At 47.6% G+C, this 25522-nt stretch overlaps 1 protein-coding gene across 3 annotated transcripts in view; it reads right to left on the bottom strand.

Moving 5' to 3' along the window:
• GGA3 (golgi associated, gamma adaptin ear containing, ARF binding protein 3) overlaps positions 1-25522 on the bottom strand; it is a 1381263-nt gene that overhangs the window by 51404 nt on the left and 1304337 nt on the right. For all 3 annotated transcript variants that reach the window (XM_069654818.1, XM_069654819.1, XM_069654820.1), the window contains 4 exons: positions 14481-14548; positions 13986-14260; positions 13406-13665; positions 13031-13200 (listed from right to left, as the gene is read on the bottom strand). In XM_069654818.1, the coding sequence (XP_069510919.1) occupies positions 13031-13200; positions 13406-13665; positions 13986-14260; positions 14481-14548 (773 nt within the window). The remainder of the gene's footprint in view (positions 1-13030; positions 13201-13405; positions 13666-13985; positions 14261-14480; positions 14549-25522) is intronic.

Raw genomic sequence — 25522 nt, 5'->3', positions numbered from 1 at the left:
AATTTGCTAAGAAATGTAATTTTCTCTCAGGAGAGAAACATGAGGAATCCCAGCAGCTTGGAAGATGGTTGAAATATGAGGGGAAGCTGCTTGGGCAGAGCTATACACTCGACGTCCCATTGGTGGGTACCAAAAGCACCCACAACGACGTTGATGGGATACTCAAGGTGTCAAGTTTGTCCATAGGAACATTACTAAGTCAAAGTAACCGGGGATTCTCAGCCTGGCGGCAGGGAATATTCACAGCATGTGAATCCATGAAAGATCCAATGCTGGAGAAAAGGAGGAGCTGAGTTTTAAGAACCTGGCCCTCAGAAAAAAAGATGTGCCTAACTTGAGATGCCACTTGTTTAAGAGCTCTGTAGAGTTGTCTGTTCTGTTAGCACTAACTGGAACAAATTGGTTTGTGTGGCACAGTTTACTTTGTCACATTCGGTGGCCACTGCAATTTTGGTCATGTTGACAGAGTACATTTATTAACACTTTTGTATAGGCACGTTATAAATGCCATATCATATAATATCATATCATGGTCCCAATCTCATTTCTCTGCACCCACTTCAGAGCTCCCAGCTCTGCTTGGAAAGTAAAGTACACCAGCTCTTCTTTCTGAAGAGTATAAAGGAGGTGTTGGTGCTATCGTGTAATACCTTCACTTGGGCAGCAGATCATTTATTGCCCATTTTATTGACCACTATAAGCTGGGATACTGCTTTACTCTGCCATTAAGGGATGCAGCAATTTGCCTGAACATATTCCCATTTATCTCCACCCTGATTCCCTTTTAAGTTAGTAAATGTCATCAAATTACTATTGCTGCCCCACTGTATGAATTGTTTGCCCTATTTTAACTGTTTCCCCACCATATTTTGCTTCTTTAGCACCACAGGATTAATTTGCTCTAGTTGAATTGTTTGATCTAGTTTAGTTGTTGCCCCACAATATTTTGATCCTTAGAATCCTGGATTGTTAGCCCATGTTATGAGTTTTTTTCCCCCACATTATCACTCTCTTCATCGTACCAAAACACACTATATGCAGATCAACTATGCCCATCCGCACACAGCAACGATAAATCCCTCCCTACAGATATCAAACAAAAGAATTCTACACCTCAACAACCACCGTACATACCACCACCCCAGCCAATTCATTCTAGCACCACAGGCTGCAGATGTGGCTCCCATCTGGACACAACCTTTTCTCTGGCCACAACCTTTTCTCTGGCCTTGACAGAGGCCACCTAGAAACAGATCCACACCCAGTACCTGGGTACATCTGAACTGTATGCATCAACAAAGCAGTAAAGCTACACCCCCCGCCCAATAACCCAATCCACCATCAGACACTTTCTCTGCCAGAGTACCAGGAGACCATGCAAAGGACAGTGGTGTGTGGTATAAATCCCAGTAACATGTGACCTTGTTCACAGACATCACGGAATGAGGGGAGCAGTTAAATGAGTGATAGTTTAATGTTGAATGGTACCAGCCTTTTCAACAAAGAGCTGTTTTTTCCTGCTCTCTAGTCAGGGGGTCTGCACTGCTAGACTTGGTGTAGAAATAAGAGGGTCATTCAAAAAGGGCTTGGGAACTTTCACTAATCTTTAGAGACCCCTTACTAGCCCAATTATTTTTTCTCTTGTTACCTCTTGCAAGCAAACGGCTATGCTAATCCCCTCCTATTTATTTACTTCTGAATCGCTTACACATAAGCGCTGTACATAAATTAATGAATTGGTACAATCATAGTGATGCTGACAAACTTAACTGAACAGATGTTATGCAGCATTGTGTGCAGTACCCTTTGAGAGACTACAACAACCTTGACCTCCTGGCAATAGGAACCCAACCTTTGGTAAAAGTCTGTACTACACAGGTTGGTAGTGTGGCTGAGCAGCCAGGCCTATCTCAAGAAGGGTCAATATGAGCAATAGGGTTTTTACACAGCGATCCACAGTGACAAGTATTCAAATAAACTCTTACACTCAAGGTTTCTTGATTAAACATTATTATTTAACAGTCAGTTTAATATGCCTTCTTCAGAAGGGAGCAATATATAAGTAACACAAAAATACACTTCAAAATACACACTCTTAGTTTCTCTAAATCAGCAAGTACCCATTTGGGATGGCATACAGATGGTTCCTACACCCTGAGGTGACTTTAACTAGGACACTATGGAATTTAATATATCATTGGTAAATTTAGAGCAATACAGGGGCTGGTGTCAAAGAAAAGGGTTTGGGAATCAAAACAAAAGTTAAACAAATATTCTGAAGCAGGTAAGTACTTTTTAACCCTCCACTGCAAAGTAAATTAACCCTTTCCTGGGAGAAAGGTAAAACACAAAATCAGAGGTAAGAAGAGTCTTTCAGGGAGCCAGGCCAGCCAATGTCCATTGAGCAAAGGTCTACGTGAACTGAAGCACTTCTTGCAGGTAAGTACAAGTTTTGCACAATGTTTTAGAAGTATTTGTAGAAAAATAGAATCGCTGTAAAGCCACTATCTGGGAGGCATGTGAGAGGCAAAGCTGCAAGCAACTCTGCAAAAGCAACCAAGACAGGTCTCAACTGAGAATAAGCAACGCTACAGAACAAGAGGTACGTCCGCTTAGTTTTACAGTACCTTTGGTTAGAAGAAAGGGTTCCAGCAGGCTCCTGTTCCTGTGTATGTCTGCAGATCCTGTTGTTCCTGGGCCTCAGTCGTGGGCACAAGAGAGAGGGCGTACAGGGACTCCTGCACTACAACTTGAAGGTCGGCGGCAGCAATGGGCAAACTTCAATTCAGCGGCACATTGTGGTTTCAGCTCCTTGCGTCTCTAGCAAATAGCACCACTGCGGTTCTTGGTTACCACTTCAGACTTTCCTCGCATCGGGGCCCAGCAGTCTGTTGAGGTGGCTCAGGCTTGGTCAGTCCTGCTTCCTGGGTGTCGGGAGGATCTTTCTGGAGCTTGTATCCAACGAATAAAGACACTCACTCGATTCTGGTGTTCCTCTCCCTGGCACTTCGGTTCCTGCAGCAGCAATGGAAGTACAGCCAGCTCTGAGAGGATTTCCAGATGAGCTCATCTTCGGGTCGATTGGTCCCACCAACCCAAGGGGAGAAGCCATCCTTTGCAGGTCTTCTCTAGTCGAGGTGAATTCGGAGCTTCAGCACAGCAGCAGGGCTCCAATGGGCAAACCAACGGTCCAGGAGTTTCAGCAGGTGTCTTTTCCAAGTTCTTCTTTGGATTCCTTTGTCCAGTGGTTGTCTCTGCCTTCCAAGTAAAAACCATTGCCTTTTATGCAGGTTTCTCCCATTCATTGGCAGTTTAGGTGTCACTCACGCAGCCGGGTGGCTGTCCTCTGAGGACAGCCCTCCAGCCAATCCCCCTTGTGTGCATTCCTGTAACCAAGGAGACTAAGCACAGGGAGTTTCAGGCACCTCCCTCGCTTCCTGCCCTGCTAGTCACGCTAGAGCCAGAGGCGGGCTTCACTTGTGAATCCTGCCAAAGACAAAATGAACAAAGGGACCAAAATCTCAAAAAGGACCTTTCCAACAAGAAATGGTGAAAAAAGAAAACCTGGGCCATTTTGACAAAATGGGCACTCATGGGTGCTTTACTGCAGCTGCGATTGCAGCCCACGGTAGAAACACACAACGGTAGGAAAAAGTAAACCACTGCCACCAGCCATTAATTTTGGAAAGGGTAACATAAAAATGTTACATGAGAAACTAGACAGATACTAAGTAACCGCTCCAGCACCCTATTGTAAGATAGTGTGTGCTGGGTCTAGAAAGTTACAAAATGTAAGTAAAGTCAATTTCACTTCACTGCTCTGGGAAACAGTAGTTTTACCAAAAGAATGTATTCAAACCTTTGGGAAATCTAAGAGACTTCCCTGTGTCACTGCACTGAAGGTGCTGTGTGTCACAATGTAAAGATGATGCCTACTCCAAAGTCAAAGGAGAGTGCAAATCACAAGAAAACACATGAGAGAGTGGGAAAAAGGTCTCCCTCTCTCCAGGTTCGAAATGAAAAGTCCTAAAGTCCAGCAAAAAGAGCTGGGGTCTCTAAGATAGAAGGGAATTAGCAAATTACTGAGAATTCTGCCCAACAACAGTAAGAAAGAGAGGAAGACAAAAGAGAATCATATGTAAAGGTGAGCCAAAAATACTGTACACATGAAGGTCAAGCAAGAGAAATTGGTACAAGACAATTTAAGATGAAAACCAAGGAAGCACAAAATTAATTAACCACTCGAGCACCGACAAGTTCAGGCAATAAAATTGTCCCAACACTGAGTAACCAAAGTCACTTCTGCACAGAGTAAAGGTGACCAAAGCTAGATGGCCACACCACCAAGAGGCCCCAGACTAGTAAAAGTCCCAACCAAGTGGCAAAACAAAGAGACCAGTACCCAGGCTGTCTGGACAGTTAGAATAGTCAAAAAGCATCCCAGTGCATGAGACCTGCAGAAGGATGGAATACTCCTGACTGTTTAACCTTAGCTGATCCACCAGGTTTCCCACTATGAGGGTCAGGTTGACTTGAGAAGAACAAGTTACTTACCAACTGGTAACATTCTTTCGACTGGATGTTCCTCCAACACATTCCACATCTTTGACATGTAATGTCCACAGCTGTGCACTTCGGAAACTTTTTTCGGCAGAGGGCGTCCTGCGTCAATGGCGTTGGGTCCATGTCCCTCGAGGGCTTCCGTCGAGGACGACGTTACCGGATGTTATAAATAGGACGCACGGCGCCCGTAGCCTCAGTTTACGTTTTTTCCACCAGAACGTGTGACACCATTCTGATGCCTGCTGGACTGCATTTAGCCTTGCGGAAACGGAAGCTGCAATTGCATAGGAAATTCTCCTGAGGGGCAGGCGGAGAGGGCGATGTGGAATGCGTTGGAGGAACATCGAGTCGAAAGAACGTTACCAGTTGGTAAGTAACTTGTTCTTCGAATGGATTGTGTCCTCCCAACGCATTCCACATCTTTGACAGACTCCCAAAGCAGTACCAGTAAATGGAGGAGGGAAAAGAATTTAGAATCCCCAATTAGATTGCGGAATAAAGAACCGCCTTCCCAAAGGCCATATCCTGACCATAGATTGTATCCAGGGAATAATGTTTTACAAATGTATGGATTGAAGCCCAAGTAGCGGCATCACAAATCTTCCTAATAGGAACACCCTGCTGGAGGGCGGTGGAAGTAGCCACGCCCCTAGAGGAATGAGCTCTCAACCATTCAGAAGAGTCTTTACCCGCCAACCGCAAACACTCCGTAATGGTAAGGATATTCCACCTGGACATGGTCTGTTTGGTAACAGCCCGGCCCAATCGGTGTCCAGCATATCCTACAAAGAGTTGATCGTACACTCTGACCCTGGACATCCTAGAAATGTAAAAGCTAAGAGCTCTCCTAGGATCTAACCGATGGAGACGCTCCTCTTCCTTACCAGGATGAGGAGGAGGGTAGAAAGATGGAAGAACCACCTTTTGTCGCAAATGATAATCAGACACTACCTTAGGTAGAAAAGAAGGACATACTCGCAGTACAACCCTGTCCTTGTGAAACACAGTAAAGGGTGGCTTAGCTGAAAGTGCCTGCAATTCACTCACTCTGCTAGTGGAAGTAACCACAACCAAGAACACAGTCTTGCAGGACAGTAATCTCAAAGGACAAGAGTGCAAAGGTTCAAACGGAGCACCCATGAGAAATCTCAAAACCAAATTCAAATCCAAAACCGGCACCTGGAAAGGGGTTGGCGGGAATACATTAGTCAGTCCTTTGAGAAACTGAGAAATCAAAGGAATCTTAAAGTAAGAACATTCTTCAGACGAGCCCTTAAAGATAGACAGGGCCGCCAGGTAACCTTTAATGGTACCGACTTGAAGGCCTCTGTGGGCCAAAGAAAGCAAGAAAGACAAAACTATAAGAATGGAGCACTGAAAAGGATCAACATTGTGATCCCTGCACCAGTCGCAGAACTTACGCCAACAGCAACAGTACAGGGATTTTGTTGCAGGCCGCCCAATCCTTATACCTCAACCTTTCAGATACCAAGCGTGAAGGTTGAGAGTCTTCACCTCTGGATGGAGAACCTGACCCCCCCCCCAATCCCTCCTCACGTGATAGCATATCCTCTCGGTGGGGAAGACGGCGTGGAGGGCAGATGGACATTTCCAGAAGGTCCGGGTACCACGCTCTCCTGGCCCAATCCGGAGCAATGAGGATCATGTGGGAACTGACGCTCAACACTTGAGGAATGACTGGGACTGGAGGAAATGCGTACAGCAGTGGGAATGACCAATCTACCACAAACGCATCTCCTAAGGCTCCTCTTAGAGGAAATTCCCTTAAGCAGAATCTCTTGCACTTCCGGTTGACACTAGTGGCGAAGGGATCCACTTGCGGGGTTCCCCAAAGGGCAAAGATCTCCTGAAGGACTTTCTGAGCCAACTCCCACTCGTGAGAGACTGTGCTCTGCCTGCTCAGTGCGCCCGCCACTGCATTTTCATTGCTGGCCAGATGCAGAGATCGAAATGTCCTGCTGGATGGCTCAGAACCAGAGCTGCACTGCCTTTCTGCACAGCAGGAGTGACCCTGCCCCCCTTTTTTGTTGAGGTAATGCATGGACAGTGTGTTGTACGCCATGACCAAGACACTCTTCCCCCGTACCGAGGGCAGAAAAACCTTCAGGGCCAGCCTGATGGCTCTCAGCTCGAACAGATTGATGTGGAGTCTGGACTCTGACGGTCAAGTTGTTGGCATGAGCGCCCCATCCTGTGAGGGAAGCGTCCGTCACTGCAGTCACCCCCGGCCACCATTGCTAAAACGGTTCCCCCTTCATCAGGTTCCCTATGTTCACCCACCACATAAGGTCCTGGGAGACCGAGTGTGGGATCTGAACAGGATCTGTCATCTTGCCAGAGAACTGCGACCACTGCATCTTGAGGACCCATTGCAGGGATCTCATCCTCAGCCTGGCCTCTGGCACCAGAAAAATGCAGGAAGCCATGAGGCCTAGCAACCTTAAGAATTTGAAAGCCGGGAGACTCTGGGCATGTTGAAACTTGTCCAACAACTGCACAATGTGATGAGCCCTTACCTTGGGAGGCGAACACTTCCCCAAAGACGTATTCAACACAGCCCCGATGTACTGGGGCTGTTGGGAAGGTGTCCGGTGCGACTTCTTGAAATTTAGGGAGAAGCCCAGCCTGTGGAGGGTGCGGCAGGTACCACCGAGATGATCCAAAACTAGCTTGGAGAACGCGCCCGGATCAGCCAGTCGTCCAGGTAGGGGTAGACGTAAATCCCCCTCACCTGAGGTACGCTGCCACCATCACTATGAGCTTGGTGAAGACCCTTGGGCGGAGGTCAATCCGAATGGCAGGACCCGAAACTGAAAGTGCGAGTCGCCAGCTGCAAACCTCAGGTACTTCCTGTGCGTTGGATGGATTGGCACATGGAAGTAAGCATCCCTGAGGTCCAGAGACACCAACCAATCCTGAAGTTGAAGGGCCTGGAGGACTTGAGAAAGAGTGACAATCTTGAACTTGTCCTTCCAGAGGAGTTTGTTCAACCAACGCAAGTCCATAATGGGTCTCAAACCCCCGTCTTTCTTTGGTATAGAAAAATAAGGGGAATACCATACCTTGTTCCTCTCCGCTACAAGCACCAGTTCTATAGTGCCTTTCTCCAGCAGGGACAAGATTTGCTGCGCAAGGAGCGGATCCAGAAGCTTCAAAGAGAGTTTCCCCAGTGGCTTGTCGTGAGGCCGCTGAAAGAAAGGAAGACAGTAGCCGTGGGCTATGGTATCCAACACCCACGCATTTGAAGTAATGGCCCGTCATTCTTCGAGATGCTGAGACAGTCTGCCCCCAACTGGCGAACCATGGGACATGGCCTCATGACTGGAAGCGGCTGCAGCGGTGCCTGAAGGCAAAGAGGCAGCTGCCTGAGCGGCTCTGGCACCACGATTTCCCCATCCACCACAGGTACCTTTCTGCTTGCCCCTTTGACTGGTGGTCCCTCTCGTACCACCAAAGGAGGAGTAGTACCGAAAGGAACCTCCCCTCCACTGCTGTCCCCTAGGACGAAAAGGCAGAGGTTGACGCACTGCGGCGCTCAAAGACTTTGCCGCAGCTTTTGAGGTATGCAACCTTTCAAGGCTCTCGTCAGCCTTGCTGCCAAATAAATGTGCGCCATCAAAGGGCATGTTGAGAAGACGTGCCTGCACATCCGGAGCAAACCCTGACTTCCGCAACCACGCAAATCTGCGTATCACAGTGCTTGCAGCCATGGATCGGCTAACACTGTCGGCCGTAGTCAAACCCGACTGAAGGGATTCACACATAGCATCATTGCCGTCTTGCACGAGAGCAAAGGAACCATACCTTTCTTCCCCCTCGGAAATATGCTCAGTCGCCAAGGAAACACAATTCACAGAGTGTGTGAAAACCTTGCCAAGGCACACGTGGTGTTGGCCGATTTCAAGGCCATGCTCCCAGCAGAAAATACCTTCCGGGCCCAACCGTCGAAGCGCTTGTCGTCCCTCTCCAGAGGGATAGTAGGGTACGCCGCCTGCCTCGATGTGGCCGTAGCCGCCTCAACCACCAAACTCTCAGGAGTGGGGTGAGTAGACAAATAACTGGGGTCGCTAATGGAAGGGCGGTATTTCACTAATGGAAGGGCAGTATTTCTTAGATTCCGGGGACTGCCAAGCAGCTGCCACCCTTTTCTGCAAGGTATAATGAAATGGCAAAACAGGGTCAGAGGACGGACCTTGTTCCAAGATATCTGTCAGATCATCTTGCACAAAGTCTTCTGGGGGACTAGACCAGCCCAGAAGACTCTGCATGAGCCCCAGGCTCAGGTCTACCAAACTCCACTTCCGGGGAAGTGTTCAGACCACTTGCATAATGGAGGGTCTGTCTCAACTCCTCCAACTGACTGTCCCCAGACAAAATTGGAGCATCATTGTTAGGCAGAAACCTGTGCAGTTCCCTTAGGGACCACTGCAAAAGATTTAAGACTACAGGTGTTGGCAGTAAACCCACTTGGTAGCAGTCTGTACCACCCAGATTTACCTGGTAGCTGTGGCTGAGCAGTCAGACTTCCCTCAAGAAGAGTTAGGCAGTATGCAAAGTATACTCAATAGGCACTCAGATACAATAATACAAGCAAACACGGACCAGAGCTTTGGTATCAAGCATATAATTATTTATTTAAAAACACACAGTTGAAACACTCCAACACCCTTATTGTAAAATATTCTAAACACAGTTACTATTATGATATATACACCCCTTTTTCCCTATTAGAAAATCACAGTAAAACACCACTTATTTTCATACAGAGGTGAGCGCTTAACTAGATTGCACTCTAATAAGTTTGTGAAAAAGGGAGGGAAAAAGACAGAATAAGCAGAGGTACACCACTCTACGATTCCAGAACACTGTTAGCAAGGCAGAGAGCAAAAAGTCACTGGTGAGCCAAAGTCCAAAGGCTGGGCCCACTCTTAGAGAGAGCAGAGCACAAATGCGCCCAAGATCACACAGTTACACTAGGCTTAGAAAGTCTTGCAGAGGGTTCAGCAAAGCGTTTAGAGAGGCTTAGAAAAGTTTAGCCAGGGTGTCCCAGGCTAACCCAGGTTCGAAAGCCGGGGGCTAAATCTACCCCGTACAGTCGGTAGCAAGGGAAGCCAGGCGGGACACGGTACCTTAAGTGGGAAGGATCCTCCAGCGGTGGCAGTTGTTCCTGGTAGTGGGTGCAAGTTGCGTCGTCGTCCAGGGGAAGAGAAGATCTCGACTTGGAGGAAAGATGAAGGTCGTTGCACTACCAGGGCAGAAACCAGCCGCCGAGTTCTCCGGTTAAAAGGTGGTACCTTGGTTTCGCGGTCGTGGTAAAACGTGGTATCCCGGTTGCCCGGGTGCTTGGCACGGGCAAGGCGACCACGAGATACGTCGGGAAAACGAAAAGACGGTGGAACTGGTTATCCCCACCAGTCAAAGGAAGAAGACTCTCCGACGGGAGATCTCCTCTGTCGTTGGGAAAAGTGGTGAGGCAGTCCAGCAGGGCTCCACCGGTGGTGGTGTCGTGGCAGGTCAGCTAAGCTTCTCCCTCATCGGATTCTTAGGTCCTGTGGCGACTTCTGAAGTTCCAGTCCCCAAAGCCCTGCTTTTATGCCGCAAACTCCCATTCACTCAGCCTAGCTGTCACTCAAACATGCTAAGTGGTGAGCCGGCCGGCTCACCACTTGGGCCAATCAGGACTTAGTGTGACTTGCGTTGCCTAGGCAACTCAGTCCAGGGTGCCTAAATTCCCCTCCTCCCCTCCTAAGTACCCCAGACACAGTGGCACCACTTTGGAGGGCTTCTGTGGGGAAGCCCACCAAAAAGTGGAACAAAGGGCTCGACTTGGGTTGGAGTCACAGAAGAGAACACAAACGCCATTTTAGAATCAAGTTTTGGCAAAAAATACCAACCGGAGAATTAATATTAATTAAATAAACCGGCGGTATGCTCGAGGCTACCGTAAATAATTAAATAAAGATAGTAGCCTAAAACAATGGGAAATCCCATAGGAAAATATTCGCGGTTGAATATAAAAAGTAGTATCCACTGCCACCAGCCAAAACTCGATCAGGGGAGACGGAGACGTGCCCCCTCGACTAACAGACCCCGGGGCAATTGAATTGCCCCAGCCAGTATGTCCACAATATGATGGTTTGTACTGGTTCTGTTCAGAATTTAAGACTAGTAAAGTCAATGGTGACTTTACATGCCCGGGGAGACAGTAGTCAGTCCCAGGGTATGGAGTCTATACTGGGGGGTCACTATGACACCCCTGTGTCACTGCACTGAGGGTGCTGTGTAACACACATCACAAAAACACATGAAGCCCTATGGAGTAAAAGACCCCATAGCCCATTAAACACATCTAGATTCAAAGAAACACACTCAAATCATGCCCAAGAGTGAGGGTAAAAGAGTCTCACTCTTGGCAGGAGAAAGAAATAAACTCCAAAAATCCAGCAAAGCTGCTGGGGGACTCGCTAGGTTAGGAAATTCAGCCTAAACAGAGAATTCTCCCTAACAACCATCAAGGTCACCAGGTTCCTCAACCTCAGACCTTTCCTCCTCTTCAAAAATATCATCCAGAGGGGGTTAGAAACCCAGGTCTGGGGGTCGCTAGAGCTGCGTTCAGGCGCCCCCTCAGAGGTACTGCCGGTAACAGGGCGTAGCCCCTCGGCCATGATGCTGGTAAAAGGGCAAAGCCCCTCGGGCACAAGCCCAGTAACAGAGCCTAGCGGCCCCTCAACACTGCCACCGGGAGGATCCAAGAACCCCTCCGCCCGGAGGCCGGTAGCTGTGACAGCCTCGGTGCGTGTTTTCGTATAAGGACCTGACCGGTCCCTCCCACGTAAGAGTGGGAAGGAGTCTCCCTTGGGGGGTGCGGATGAAAATATAGGCCCTACCTTAGGCCTGGATCGATGCTATATGAAGTTCTTGAGATCCTCAGAAGGAGACCGCTGGAAGAGCTCCCTCCACCTGGCTAGTCTGTTCTTCAGCGCTTTCGAGGACAGGGAGCCGCATGCCGAACAGGTTTGCCAACTGTGGTGTGGGCCAAGGCAACGTAGGCAGAGGGCGTGGGGGTATGAAGTCGGGAAGAGCCCGTTGCAGGATAAGCACCTGCTGAACCCTGTCGAAGTCGACATGCGCCGGGGAGGATCTGTGGCGTCTGGGGACCCAGTACCTAATTGAAAAAAGATAAAAGAAGATATAGAGGAAGAATCTGCACGTGGAATTACATGGCCAAAGCCAAACCCAGGAATGCTGGTGAATTCGGCCCGTTCCCATCGACGCGGAAAAGGGGAATGAGGTGTGGCACCGGAGGGTGGAGTCAGAGCAGCGCATGCTCCCAGGGCCGCGCCTCTAAATTTAGAGGGGAAGAAGATTTTTCTGGTGAAAAAGGTTCACTCTCCTGGCCCCCGCGAGGGACGCCCATGCAGTATGGAGGAAAGGGGACGGGGCGTAAGAGTAAACATTTCACTAGAAGAAAGCAACTTAATATTATAGACCAATACACTTTAATACAAACTCTACGTTTTTTAGACAGTTTGAGCTCCCCTGAAAAAGAAGCAAAATGGCATTTCAGTTACTTACCAGTGAACAAAAAGGAAACTCCACAGACCGCCACCTTAACAATAGCCTCCGCACTTCAATCGCTCTAGCCTCCTCTGGTCTCTCAGACATCCTCCACCGCCTTATGTCCTCACCCAACTAACACACACTTGCACACACACCTCCTTAAATACCCCACAACCTCCCAAGATTGGATACCCACCCTGTCCAATCGCTTATCTGTCTCATGGGGGTGTGGCAGGGGAAGGCCATGGGAGGGCTTAAAAGGTCTGGTAAGCCCCGCCCCTTTCCAACATGGACCCTGCTATGTTATAGTGGGTAAAGACTTTTGTGGAAGCCTTTATTTTAAAGAATATTTCTGTGGTTCTTTAGTGGGGGCTTGTCCTGGTAAGGGCCCCAGCTTACAACATCAGCTGGAGCTTTGTTTCTTTGATGGCCGGTGTTGTGGTTGCCCTGGCACCCTTTGCTTTTCTGCAATCCTTTTCCACGCCCTCCAGTGCTCGTGGCACCCCGTTGTTCTTTGTCGACAGCTGCTCCAGCGTCTTCCTTGCAGTTACTGTGCTACTTCTCCTGCCTGTATGCCACCATCACCGCAGGTAAGGAGGGTGGGGAGGGGGCCTGCCTGCACTCAGGCACCCGTGTCGTGCTTGGTTGTGCTCCCCTCCCCCACCCCCCTTGGCAGGGCCACAACGCTGGCCCTGTAACAAGTCATTATTGATATCAATACAATTCAGTTCTTACAGGCACTTCCTTATTTGAGGACGGAGGGGTATGGGGAGAAATGTATGGAAAGTAATACAACTTGAACACACTGTGGGTTTTACAGATGCTTTTTTAGGGCTAAACATATGTTCATAGTGCATTACCTCTTGGCCATTGTTACTTCTCCTACCTTTGGTACTGCAGCCTGGAGCACAATGTTGGTGATAGGCAGAGGGGCTGTGTTCAGCATCGAAACCACCACTACTAGTACATCAGGCCGCCCTGGGGGGCACTCACTGGCAAAATGTAGCAAGACCCGTAACCCATTCTTGTCATAGGCTGTAACTGGCAGTGTGCTGCCTAGAGGAGAGAAAGGATGCGAGTTAGAACCTGGGCAGTGTGTGCATATGGATGCCTTTAATCAACGTTATGCAAGGAGGTCTGGATCAGATCACTCAAATTTTCTGGAGAAGGATAGTGCTGAGCGAAACATGCCTCTAGGATTGACATTGGGCACTTGTAGGAAGAGGAACGGAGAAAAATACACAGCAGCTCAGATACCTACTTGGTTTTATACACTCCAAAGGAACATGGACATTTCCCAGTGAAATGTTGGTCCCTTTCAGGGGACTCCCCTGTTGTAGAGGCTGGAAGACAGGGCTCCCAGGCCCTGCTGGTCCAGATGAGCTGACAGCAATGGGTATGGCTGGGGTCACATGTGCAGCATAAGTCACTGAAGCAGGAGCTACAAGTGGAGCAGCCGAGGCTGACAAAGGTACTCCTTTCTGGGGCGTGGCTATGGAATGTCTGGCTTGTGATGATGATCTAGAAGAATTGAAAGTGTCATCAGTCTTAGGGTAGCTGTGAGCACAAGTACCATCTTGCCTGGTAATGACTTTCCTTTACCCCAGCCTACCATTCATAGAAAATGACCCCAGACAAGGAAAAGCCAATGTTTAAACTAATACAACTCATCAGCATGAATCACAGAAATACTAAATATAATGTACATCCAGGTCTAGCCCTTTTTTCTCTACCCCAGACACTGGCAGCTCCACCCAAAACACTCCTCACCAGAGATATTGCTACAGATCTGCACCTCAAAACATGAGATGCAACACCACACGTGCCATAAACCTCCATACCCTTTGGCTTCTTCCAAGAGTTGTTGCCCTAGGACTTCAAGCTCATGTAATGCACCACTGGGAAATGCATTTTCCGGGGGGCTTTCAGATGCTCCAGTGGTTAAGAACATTGCAGTATTAGAGGTAGTAAGACTGGAAGCCGTCTGAGGAGCCGAGGCAGACGTTTGTGCTCCACTTTGCGATAGAAAGGGTTGTGGAAGGAGAGGCATCAGGGTCCCTTTGCTGTTAGAAGACATTGGCCTTGCACTCAAGAGGTCTTGATCACTCTGTTCATTCTGCAAGAAAAGCAGAGTTCTGAATCTACCATGGGACATTGGAAAGAGAAACACAAAATATACCCAACAATAGTCAGAACTTTAGTGGCGACATACATCAGTATATATAACATAAAATTAAAAGGTGGCACATGGATCAGTGATGAGAGGGATGCACAGCCATGTGTGTATCATTGTGGACTAAAAAATACAGGCCTGTAATATTGACAAACTGCTTTACCTGGAAGGCGGTCCACTGACTGCTTCCGATAGCCTCTGTCACAGTCCCAGGTAGTGAGTCGTTCAACCCTACATGCAGAGGAAAACATGACAATAATATTTAACTCCTAGAAGGATGCAGAGACATTGATTATGCCAGAAAAAGAAAGAATGACACACACAGTTCTCTAACATAGTTAAAGTGTGGTTTTACAAAACATGCTATTGCTTCAGAACAACGCTAAAGCAGAAATCAGTAAGCAGAAGGTTGATTACCAGAAACCTGACCATAATTAGTGGGGGGAAGATGAATGTATTACTGAAACTAGTAATGAAGCAAAGGCAAAACATACTATTTAAAAGCATAAATTACACTGATTGTTCAGAAGGGCTGTAGTCTTCATGTTTGCTTCGAAGGTTCTGAGGGTTCAGGCTATGGTTGTGGAGTGTTAGTTCCTTTGTCACTTGTCAGCAACACTGGAATTGGGCTTCTGACGTGTGTGAAGAATTCCCTGACTTGATTATGGGTACTTTTAGTTGTGTGGTCATGGTGGCCGGGTTCCCCCCCTAACAAGAGCATGATGGAACGGGGCGTTGTGTGTGAAGGATCCACTAGTCACCCCCCATTTAAGCCCCTCCATTGGACAGCGTGATGCCACCGGGCTTTAAGCCACCTGCAGGAAGCACCCTGGCTCAGGAAAGGTCAGCAACTCGCCCCTGTTCAGAAGGCCTGAAGGCCAAGTAACCCCCTATTTTTTTTTTTTAAAACTTTATTTTATTGGTGCACACAAGCCAATCACATACATTTCACCATTCCGGCGTAATTACACGTCAATAATGATACACAATCAGGTATTCTCCAATTCTGATTCTTCCGCTGTAGCCTTGTCCGCAAGGTATTGCTTGTACCGGTCCCCTATATTTCTGGGTCTGGCTATGGGTAGTACAGAGTCTATATACATTTCTTCAGTGTCATTAGTCCACAACATGTCTTTCTCCCAATCTGCCTTAGTTGGGGGGGTTACACTTTTCCATTTCAACAATATTGCCCTTTTGGCAATTAGCAAGCTCAAATTTAATAGTTTACGCCACATCGGGTTCATCTTCCCCACCACCCCGAGCAAACATTGCTTTGGTGTCCACTGGACAGGTAGATCCGCCATTTCATCAAGCGCAGCACAGACCTCCCTCCAGTACTCTTTCAATTTTATACATTCCCAAAGCATATGGTAGATATTTGCGCCCTCGGCATGGCATCTCGGGCACAATCCCGAGGTGGAGGGGTAGATTCGCTGAAGCTTTGCAGGTGTGTAATGCAGCCTATGTATTATTTTATAGTGTATAAGCTTATATCTGGAGTTGCACGAAATACTTTTGGTCAGCATACATATTTGCGTCCATTCGTGGTCCTCTATTTGTTGCCCCAAGTCTAGTTCCCAGTTGGTCCTGGACTGGTGGATCCCTTCTGGGCGTGTTTGGGTTATGATTTTATAGAGTGCAGCGGCTGTGACTTTTTGGGTCCCACTCGTGAACATATAGCCCAGCCCCATATTTATTTCTGGTTCTTCCGGGAAGGAGGGGTAAGCCCTTTGCATGGTGTCTTTAATTTGGTGGTACTGCCATTTGTGTCTATTCGTGTTCCCCACTACTTCCTTTAGGTCGTCCCATGTGGCAAATAGCCCATCCCGGAACAGTTGGCCGTACTGCGCAATCCCTCTGGAATTCCAGTGCATAGCCACCTCCCCATCGAGAGAAAATGGTGAACGCGGGTCCCCCCATATCGGCATACTCGGATGATACAGCTTGCCCTTACCAAATATATCCGCTATCTTAGCCCATGCTGTGGTTGTCACCTTCGTGGGGTCTAAGGAATTATGGTGTTTAGGGGCCGGTTCCAGCATCTTATGTAGAGCCAGTATTGATTCTCTAGCTTGTTGGCCATGTGGGGGCGGCCCCGGGTCAATAAAGTTAGCGGCCCAGTGTGCAGCATAGTAAGCCTGCGCCGAGAGGTAATATAGCTCCAAGTCCGGAGCCGCCAGCCCCCCCCCGTTGGTATGTGTTAGTTAATGTATTCCAGTTGAGCCTAGGGTGCCCGCCCCAGACGAACAATGTGCAGGCACTCTTTATCTTGGAAAACAGTGTGCGCCCCGGCCACACCGGGACTGTGTGGAACAGGTAGAAAAGTTTTGGCAGTATGATCATCTTAACAAGGGCTATTCTCCCCATTAGTGATATAGGAAGGGCGCTCCAGCGTTTCATTTTTGCACACAGGGAGTCAGACAATGCATTATAGTTTAGCGCTCGTGTGAGCTGAGCCGTCCTCGCTATGTATGCTCCCAGATAGAGTATATGTGTGGGGCTCCATATGGGACCGCATAGGTCCCTGGGTTTCGTTGTGTTTTTTCGTGAGTGGGAATACCTCTGATTTACTAGGGTTGAGTCTCAATCCAGAATACCCGCCAAACCTATTCACCTCCGCCAATACCTTGCCCAGCGTGCGGTCCGGGTTCCTAAGATATAGTAAGATATCATCGGCATATAAGGTGATGATCTGTCTCCTGTCTTCCAACCATATTCCGTATGCGCTATAGCGCGCTCTGAGAATGTCAGCCAGCGGTTCTATCACTAGGGCGAACAGTAATGGCGACAGGGGGCAACCCTGTCGCGTGCCTCCCAACAGTTCCAGGACTTCCGTTAAAGCGCCATTGATTCTGATCCTGGCAAAGGGGTGAGCGTATAAGACGTGAATCCACCTTATGATATTGGGGCCAAAGCCGTAGTTGCGTATCACCCCAAATAAAAAGGGCCGATAAACCGCATCGAACGCCTTTTGCATATCCAGTGAGACCGCTACTCCTTGGGTCTCTGGGGATATTGTTGCTAGTATCTTGTGGCATCGTCTGATGTTGGTTGCTGTGGATCTGCCCATAATAAACCCTGCCTGATCGTCGTGTACCATGTATGGCATTAACGATGATAATCTGGTTGCCAGCATTTTACCGAAAATCTTCGCATCTGTGTTCATTAGTGACAACGGCCTGTACGAGCCACATTCCTCAGGTGGTTTCCCCTGCTTAAGCAATAGTGTGATCACTGCTTCCCTTGTTGTTTCAGGGAGTTCCCCTTTATTCAAGGCCTCCATCCACACAGTGTATAGCCTGGGCACAAGGTAATCGCTGAATTCTTTGTAGAACTCTGCTCCCAAACCGTCTCTGCCTGGGGCTTTCCCGTTGGGCCGCGCTTTTATCGCTTCGGCAATCTCTGCCTCTGTGATCGGGGTCTCGAGGGACTCCTTGGTGGCGTCAGCCAGAAGCGTTGTCGGTATTTGGGATAGGTAGGTGTCTATCTCCTCATCAGTACTGTCACATTGAGGGGAGTAGAGTTTCTTATAGAAGTCATAAAATACCTTTTTCACATTAAGATCTTCAGTGGTCACTGTGCCATCCGGCAGATGTACGCACGGTATCGTTGTCATGCCTCTGTCACCCCTTACCATTCTCGCCAGCAGCCTCCCTGGTCTTTCACCCTCCCCATACCTTCGTGCAGCCACTGGTTTGTCGAAATAGCGGATCTCCTGGTCCGCTGCTTCTTTGAATTCATCCAGTCTGGTTTTAATATCAGCACTTGTTTTCGCTGAGGGAGATTGTGCATATTGAGTTTGCAAGGTAGCTATCTGTGTTTCTAGTCGTGACAGTCTGCCCCTAATGTCCCTCAGGACTCCGCATTCAACAGCTATAGAGCTGCCTCTGATGCAAACCTTGAACGCCTGCCACAGTATTGCTGGACTAGACACCGTTCCCTCGTTGATCTCAAAATATTCCTGTATTTTACTAGCCATTGCATTTCTATAGACGAGATCTTGGAGAGCCAGCGGCTTGAACCTCCATGGTGGTTTACATGCCCTGATTCCGGGAGCCTTTATTGTTAGCTGTATTGGGGAGTGATCTGAATACGTCCTGGGGTAAATATGTGTATCTGTAACCCAACCCAGCAACTCATTGTCAACCAGCCATAAGTCTATTCTTGAGTGCATGTCATGTACTGAGGAGTAGAATGTGTATTCCCTTTTGGACGGATTTAGCGCTCTCCATGCATCTTTCAGGTTGAAATCAGACATGTGAAGATGTATTTTCTGTGCTGCCTTGGTGAGTGTCCTAGACCTTGTTGACGTGCGATCTAGGTTTACATCAAGGATGGTATTGAAATCCCCCCCGCAAATTAAATGGGCCGTCGGGTAGTTTGCCAGTTTCTCGAATATTCCAGCATAAAATTCTGGGTCATCTATGTTCGGACCATACACATTGAGGAGGACCATTTCGCTGTCACTAAGGGTTCCATGTAGTAGCATGTATCTGCCTTCAGGGTCTATTTCAGAATGTATACAGTGGAATTGAAGTGATTTATGAATAAGGATCGCCACCCCCCTCGCCCTTCTCGAGTAAGTTGTAAAATATTGATGAGGCCCCCAACTCGGGATTAGATGTCCAGTTAGTTGGGGGCCTAGATGTGTTTCCTGAAGGAAAACCATTTTGGGGCCTAGCCTGTTTATGTATGCTATTATCTTTCTCTTCTTCATGTGTATACCCAAACCGCGTACATTCCAGCTCAATATTTTCAAGCCGTCAGTGTCTGGTCTAGCCATTATCTAACCATTGATTATGACCATGTCTTTGTATGTGTAGCCTAACTGTGTATTCAATAGTTGTAGTGTCGAAGGCTTGTGCGCTTTTCAGTTTAACCTCAACTTTTTCATAACTAGTATCCCAAACCAACTGCCCATTCCCTCCCCCCTCCCTCATAGTTCCCCGAACTTTAACTATGCTTATTGATCCCACCCTTCCTCCTCCCAACATTTAACATGCACCTGCTACAGGGGGGGCTGTAGCGACCACCATTGCCCGGACCTCTCATCGTCATTTCCAATATGACTGGTTCTCAGTTGTTACTCTCATACATGTCAGCACATGCGGGTGGAGCTAGCATATGTGATAATTCAGTTTAGTCTCAATCTTCCCACATGTGGGCCACCCGGTAGGGAGCCTTAGCTGTTTGCAGTCCCTTCTGAATGAGCACCATACTAGCATTTAGTCTCCCGTATGTTTCATGAGTCTTCCTCGTTTCCAGGCCTCCCGGTAGGGGCAGGGATGTGTGTCTCGACAAAGTTTGCCGCCTCCTCAGGGAACGTAAAGAAGTATGTCTTGTTCTGGTGCTGTATCTTAAGCCTTGCCGGATACAGCATGGCGTATTTTACTTGTCATTCGCGTAGTAGCTTTTTTACACCCGTGAACAGTTTCCTTTCCTACTGTACCGCCATAGTGAAGTCTGGGAAGATGCGGATTATGTTGGCCTCCCATATTAATTCCTGTTTCTCCCTGGCAGTTCTCAATATCAGATCTCTGTCTCTGTAGTTGAGCAGGCATGCGACAATAGGCCTGGGATATGCCCCAGGTTTCGGTTTGGGTGCCAGCGATCTGTGTGCCCTTTCCACGATGAACATTGCCAACCAGCCAGGGTCCCCCAGTAGGTTACGGAGGAGGTCTTCCACCGCCTTCTCCATTGATCCCTTTAGAGCCTCCTCTGGAACCCCGATAATGCGGATATTGTTCCGTCGAGACCTGGCCTCCAAATCCTCACACTTAGATTTCACTGTTCCCAGTTCAATCGCCATTGTAGACACCGTGGTCTTCAACGCCTCAAGTGCGTCTTCTGCTCCGGAAATTCTTGTCTCCTCCTCTGTAATGCGTGCTGTTGTCTTGTCTAGCTTGGTTTTAATGGATGTAACCTCAGCTGTTATACCATCCAATTTGACATTGAGCGCGGCAAACCCCTGCTGCATAGCTTGGAAGACCGCTTGCGGATCCATCATGACCGCTTGAGCCGCCGGTTGTTCTCGTGGAGGCCCGTCTTCAGACATCAAGGATTGTGCTCCTTTATCGAGTGCTTTCATGAATCTTTCAATGGATCCCTTCCCTTTCTTTTGACCAGGACGATTGGGCATTGTCTGTACGGAGTCTACTCCTCACTCCCCTCCTCACGAGGGTCTGGGGACTGTCCTCAACCCGCTTATGCGTGAAGCTTGTGGTATTTCCTCCAGGCTGATTAATGCTACCGCCGTGGCCACAGAGCACGTTCCAGTTCCTGCCACCCCACCTATTAGTTGCTTTGTCCTCCGGTACTGGACCTATGTGTCCGCTGTGATCGCTGTGACCACGCTTGCCCCCAACAGGGAGCACCACCAACAGCTCCACAACTCCTCTGGCCCCAAGTTCTTCCGTATCCTCTCAGCGTGTTGGGGTGTGATGTCTGTGATAGCGGTGAGCCAGGGAGAAAAAAAAAAAAAAAAACAACGCAATGCCTTTCAGATCCGCAGCCCTCATCGGAGTAGTCGGCCCTTATCCTGCACGTGGGGCTGCTGGCTGTTGCAGTACTCCCCCACCGCCAGTGACTTCCAGAGCGCTGCAGGCCCGCCGCCTTCAATGACCACCGCCTCCGAGGGCCACTGCCCACCAGCCCCCTCCAAATGTGCCTTCGTGTCTGTGCCGAGTTATCGAGCGACTACACTCGCGCCAGCCGTGGGATGTCCCTTTGGGGGGCAGGGGGGGCCCCTCGTCGCCGAGTGTCCATGTTTATTGAAGGGATGTGGTATGGAGGGACGCGCCAAGGCGCCCACACGCGTGGGTGGGAAGGGAGAGCTCCCCGCTGGCCTTCCAAACGGGTTCCTTGGTGTCCCCAGATGCGCGTTAGTGCGGGGAGGCCCAATCCCTCGATGCAGACCTCCCACGCGCCCCGGGAGCAGCAGTCCAGCCTGGCACCCGCACCCTCCTACCTTGCGGGCCGCGGCCCTATCTTCGATCCTCCGGTTCGTCTCGTGCCCAGGCGGGAGTGGGAGGGGGAAGGCCAGCAGGCGCTCGACGGACTCTGGAGCGCCCGCGTCCCCCACCCGGCCCGCTGTGCCTCCTCCGCGTCCCCGGCAGCCCGCGCCGCCGTCGCCGGGCTCCTCCCCTCTTCCAGCAGCGCTCTGAGCCGTATGATCTTTCTCACGGCGCGGTTCTGTAAATTGAGCGAGTTTCTTCACGGGACTTCGCTTGCAGTTGGATGAGGTGTTGCTTTATAAGTTATTTGCGTTTTTCATGCGAACCAAGTCGAATTATTCATCGTATTGGCTTCCAGGCCTTGGTCGTCGCAGGAGCTCACGCGAGTGCGACCATTCCGTCTCGCGCGCACCAGCGCCCCCCCAACCCTCTATTTTTATAAATGACGATTTCAGCGACACTGGCACTTTAAGGAATGGGGACTTGGAGTGGTCCCCAGGAAACAGACCATTTCACAATGAATCACTGTCCTATGCTGGAACCTGCAAAAAATCAGTGGGCCTCTGCAGAATCTTTCATGACCTAGCCCATACGGCCTCTGGAGTTTGCAAAAAACTCCGGGGCGTACTATGGAGCGAGATGAGATACTGTAAGAAACAGTGAGCTTCTTACAGTATGATACCAGATGTTTCAATGTTTCTTTTTCAGCCCTGCAGAACCTGCAATCATCATCCAGATTCTTATCATTACTTCATATGTTCATTACAGTTTTGGTTTGAAACAGGTTCATGCGGAATTTCATAAATATTTTCCTTTTTTTGCTGCACGGGAAGATTTGAAGGTATTTTGGAAGAGTATTCACAGCTCTTGCAACCTGTGCCATGCATCTATGTTGAGCTCTCTGCTCCAGATGTTCACACCAGTCCTGATTCCATAATTTCCTTTTAACTCTGTTAGGATTTTGAATTGGGATTGATTGGTCGACTTGCAGATGTTTTAAAGTAGTCGCACAAATCTGCTTCCACTTACTTAGGATTGATTCATCCGGGATGTTTACATCTGTGCGCAAGATTTGATATTGCGGTAGGTCGTCTGCTCCAAGTACTTTTCTATACACTGAAAGCATATTCCACATCACCTTTGCATTAATCGAAGTTAAGCCCAACTCATATCTGATTCAGGCAAGTGGTGTCCCTCTTGGCAGCAGTAGAATTTTGCTCCAATATGTGTTTTCACACCATGACCATATTGAAGCCGGGCATCCCAACATCACTTCTCCACCAAAAATCAACGCTGGAATGACCTTCGCTTTGTAAAATTCTATTGGTCGGTTTCAAAGTGAAACTCCCGTACTTTTTATTTATTACGGTTCCCTGAGCTGCCAAAGATTTACATTTCCGATGAATTTTCTCCACCATTTGATCATTGTTAATGCGCGAGTTTATGATTACACCTAGATATTGAGTCTCCATCGTGAGTTTGATCGGTATTCTGCCGATTACCCATTTGAATTATTTCGGCGTTCTTCGTGTCGAACCAATAAGATTTTGGAGCACCAATATCTCTGTTTTTGTCGGGTTAATCACAAGACCATTTGCCTCTGTATATTGTTTTAGTGCCGTCAGTTTTCTCTGTAGACCTATCTGAGTGACATCTATTAATATGATGTCGTCAGAGTACAGGATGTAACTCAGTCTATTTCCGGTTATCTTTGGGGCAAAAGCTCTTATTGCCTCTAGCAAGCTTCCCACGTCCGAGATAAATCTACTGAACAGAGTTTCTCCAAGAGGGCACCCTTGTTTCACTCCTCTGGATGTTATAATTGACGGCGAAAGAGTTCCGTGTTGGTCCAATCATGACTCTTATGGTGGTGTTTGAATAAAGTTCTTTGATTGCAGCAAGCAAACTTATTGGGCATCCCCATTTATTCAGTTTTGTCCACAAAAGCTCACGGTCAATGCTGTCGAAGGGCTAAGTCTATGAAGGCTAAGTATATATATATCTTTTTTTCCTTATAGCATCCATTTTCAATACGTTGATTAGAAATAGATTCAGCCCACACCTGGCACCCTTTACAAAACCAGTCAGTCGAATATCAGCAACCTCTGACAGTTTTATCCACTCAGTTAGCTGTAGTAAAAGCGGAGTAGCAAACATTTTTCCCACATCTAAAAGTGCAATCGGCCAATAGTTTTTAGGATCCGTTCTTATTCCTTTTTTAAATATAGGCATGATTACTGCACTTTTCCATGAGACCGGGATCCTTTTTTCTTCAATGCAGTTTTTGAACTGGTTGTAAACTCAGCCCACTCCTCGGGGGGCAATTTCAAGATTTGATTTGTAAGGCCGTCGGGCCCTGGGGCGCTCGATGAACTCAGCCTTCTGGTGTTTGAGGATGTCTACCTTAGTGATTATAATATCCCAAGCTGTGGCTACTTTTTGTTCATGATATTCTCGCTCTGTATTTTTTATGAAGAGGTTTGTAAAGTGATTTATCCATAGCACTTCCGTCACCATATTATTTTGGGTCGCTTGTTGTGGTGTTTCCAGGTTGTTAATCACTTCCCAAAACATTTGTGCATTTTTTGATGAAAATATCTTCAGCGTTATTTTGGCATTGTTCTGCACCATGATACCTTTGTGGGAATGCAGCCAGTTCTTATAGTTTGCTTTCGCTCTACTTTTTTGTTTCAAGTAATCGTGGACCGGATCTTTTTGCAAGGCTCTAATACATTTTCTTAATTCTCGTTTTTTCGCCACGATTTTTGCATCATAAATGTGGTTCTTCCTGAAATTATTTATTCTTTCCTTATTTCAGTATATGCTTGCAGTAGTACTGGATATTCTATCGGGTACATGGTTTCATCTTTTCTGCCGCCAGACAGCAACTTGGTCAACGTGCTAATCTGTTTCTCCTTCAGTCTCAGTCGATTTCTGCCAGGGGTGATATAAATGTCGTAATTCCATGTCTGTTCTTTATCTAAATTTAGACCATTTAAGTTTATTTTGACGAGGTCATGGTCACTGTGTGACATGATAATTACATTTAGCTCTTTAACCTTTCCAACAAGGTTTTCTGAAGCGTAAAAGTAATCCAAGATTGATTTGGATTTGTCACTTCGCCAGGTGGGATTTGGCAGGATATCCCTTTTAAGATTCCCTTTCAGAAGTGACATTCCTCAAGCTTCCATCTCTTCTTCCCATGCAACTATTATACAATCGTTTATTTTATACGATTCAGAGCATGTTTGTTCCATTACATTTTGTAATTTTAAACATTCCATTTTAAGGTCACCACAAAGTATGATGTTGGCATTCTTCTCACTGATCAATATAGAATATATCAGATCGCCTATTGAGTCTAAAAATGTCCACTCATCCAATACTTTATGCTGCCAATACAAGTTGATAACATGCAATTTGACATTCTCTTCAAGCTTTTTCTTCTGGGTTTCAATCGTCACGTGTTCTATATATGGAGTTAGATTTACCGCATTTGTGATTCGTAGCCCGCGTTTTAGTTTAACCATGGTTAGTTAGCCAGCCATCGGCCTACCTTTGGCCTGCTTAATAGCTGTATTCTAGGCTGTTTCAAAGCCCTCTACTAATGGCTGAGTCAAGAGCCAGGTTTCTTGTAGGCAGATAATATGTAATGTTTCTATGCATCCAAGGCTTTTATTAAACAGATGGGTAAAGCCTCTTGTGTTCCGAGTACCCATCTGTAAATGCTGATTTGCATTACTGTTTTGGCATTATCTCTTGCATTGTGGATTTAGTGAACTTGAAACCCAGCTCCAACTTATTCCATCATTCTCCTCGTTCACACTATTTTCAACAGTTTTTGGCATCTCACCATTCTTTTCTTTATAGCCAAACGTGATTTTTATCTGTTTTTTCACTTCTGTTCTCGTGTCTTCGCGACAGCCATAGTCACAGTCTATTTCATCGCAGTTCGCCACTGCGTTAGAAATTTCGTAAATTTGTTGAAATCCCAAACAGGGACTTAAAAAGGGACCGGAGGGAATACATTTGTCAATCCTTTCAAAAGCTGTATAAACAGTGGAATATTGAAGAAAGATACCACTTCAGAGGAGCACTTAATAGATAGCGCTGCTAGATATCCTTTAATTGTACCAACCTGGAGTCGCATATTAGCCAGGTGTAACAAGAATGAGAACACCCTAGGTGAACTGCATGTAAAAGAGTCCAGATTTGTATCGCTGTAACAGCTGCAAAATGTGTTCCAACGACA

Source organism: Ambystoma mexicanum, chromosome 3q (genome assembly GCF_040938575.1).
Source record: "Ambystoma mexicanum isolate Mex_15411 chromosome 3q, UKY_AmexF1_1, whole genome shotgun sequence".
Taxonomy (NCBI): domain Eukaryota; kingdom Metazoa; phylum Chordata; class Amphibia; order Caudata; family Ambystomatidae; genus Ambystoma; species Ambystoma mexicanum.
Note: the sequence above shows the minus strand (reverse complement) of the source record. Positions and strands in the feature narration are given on the sequence as shown.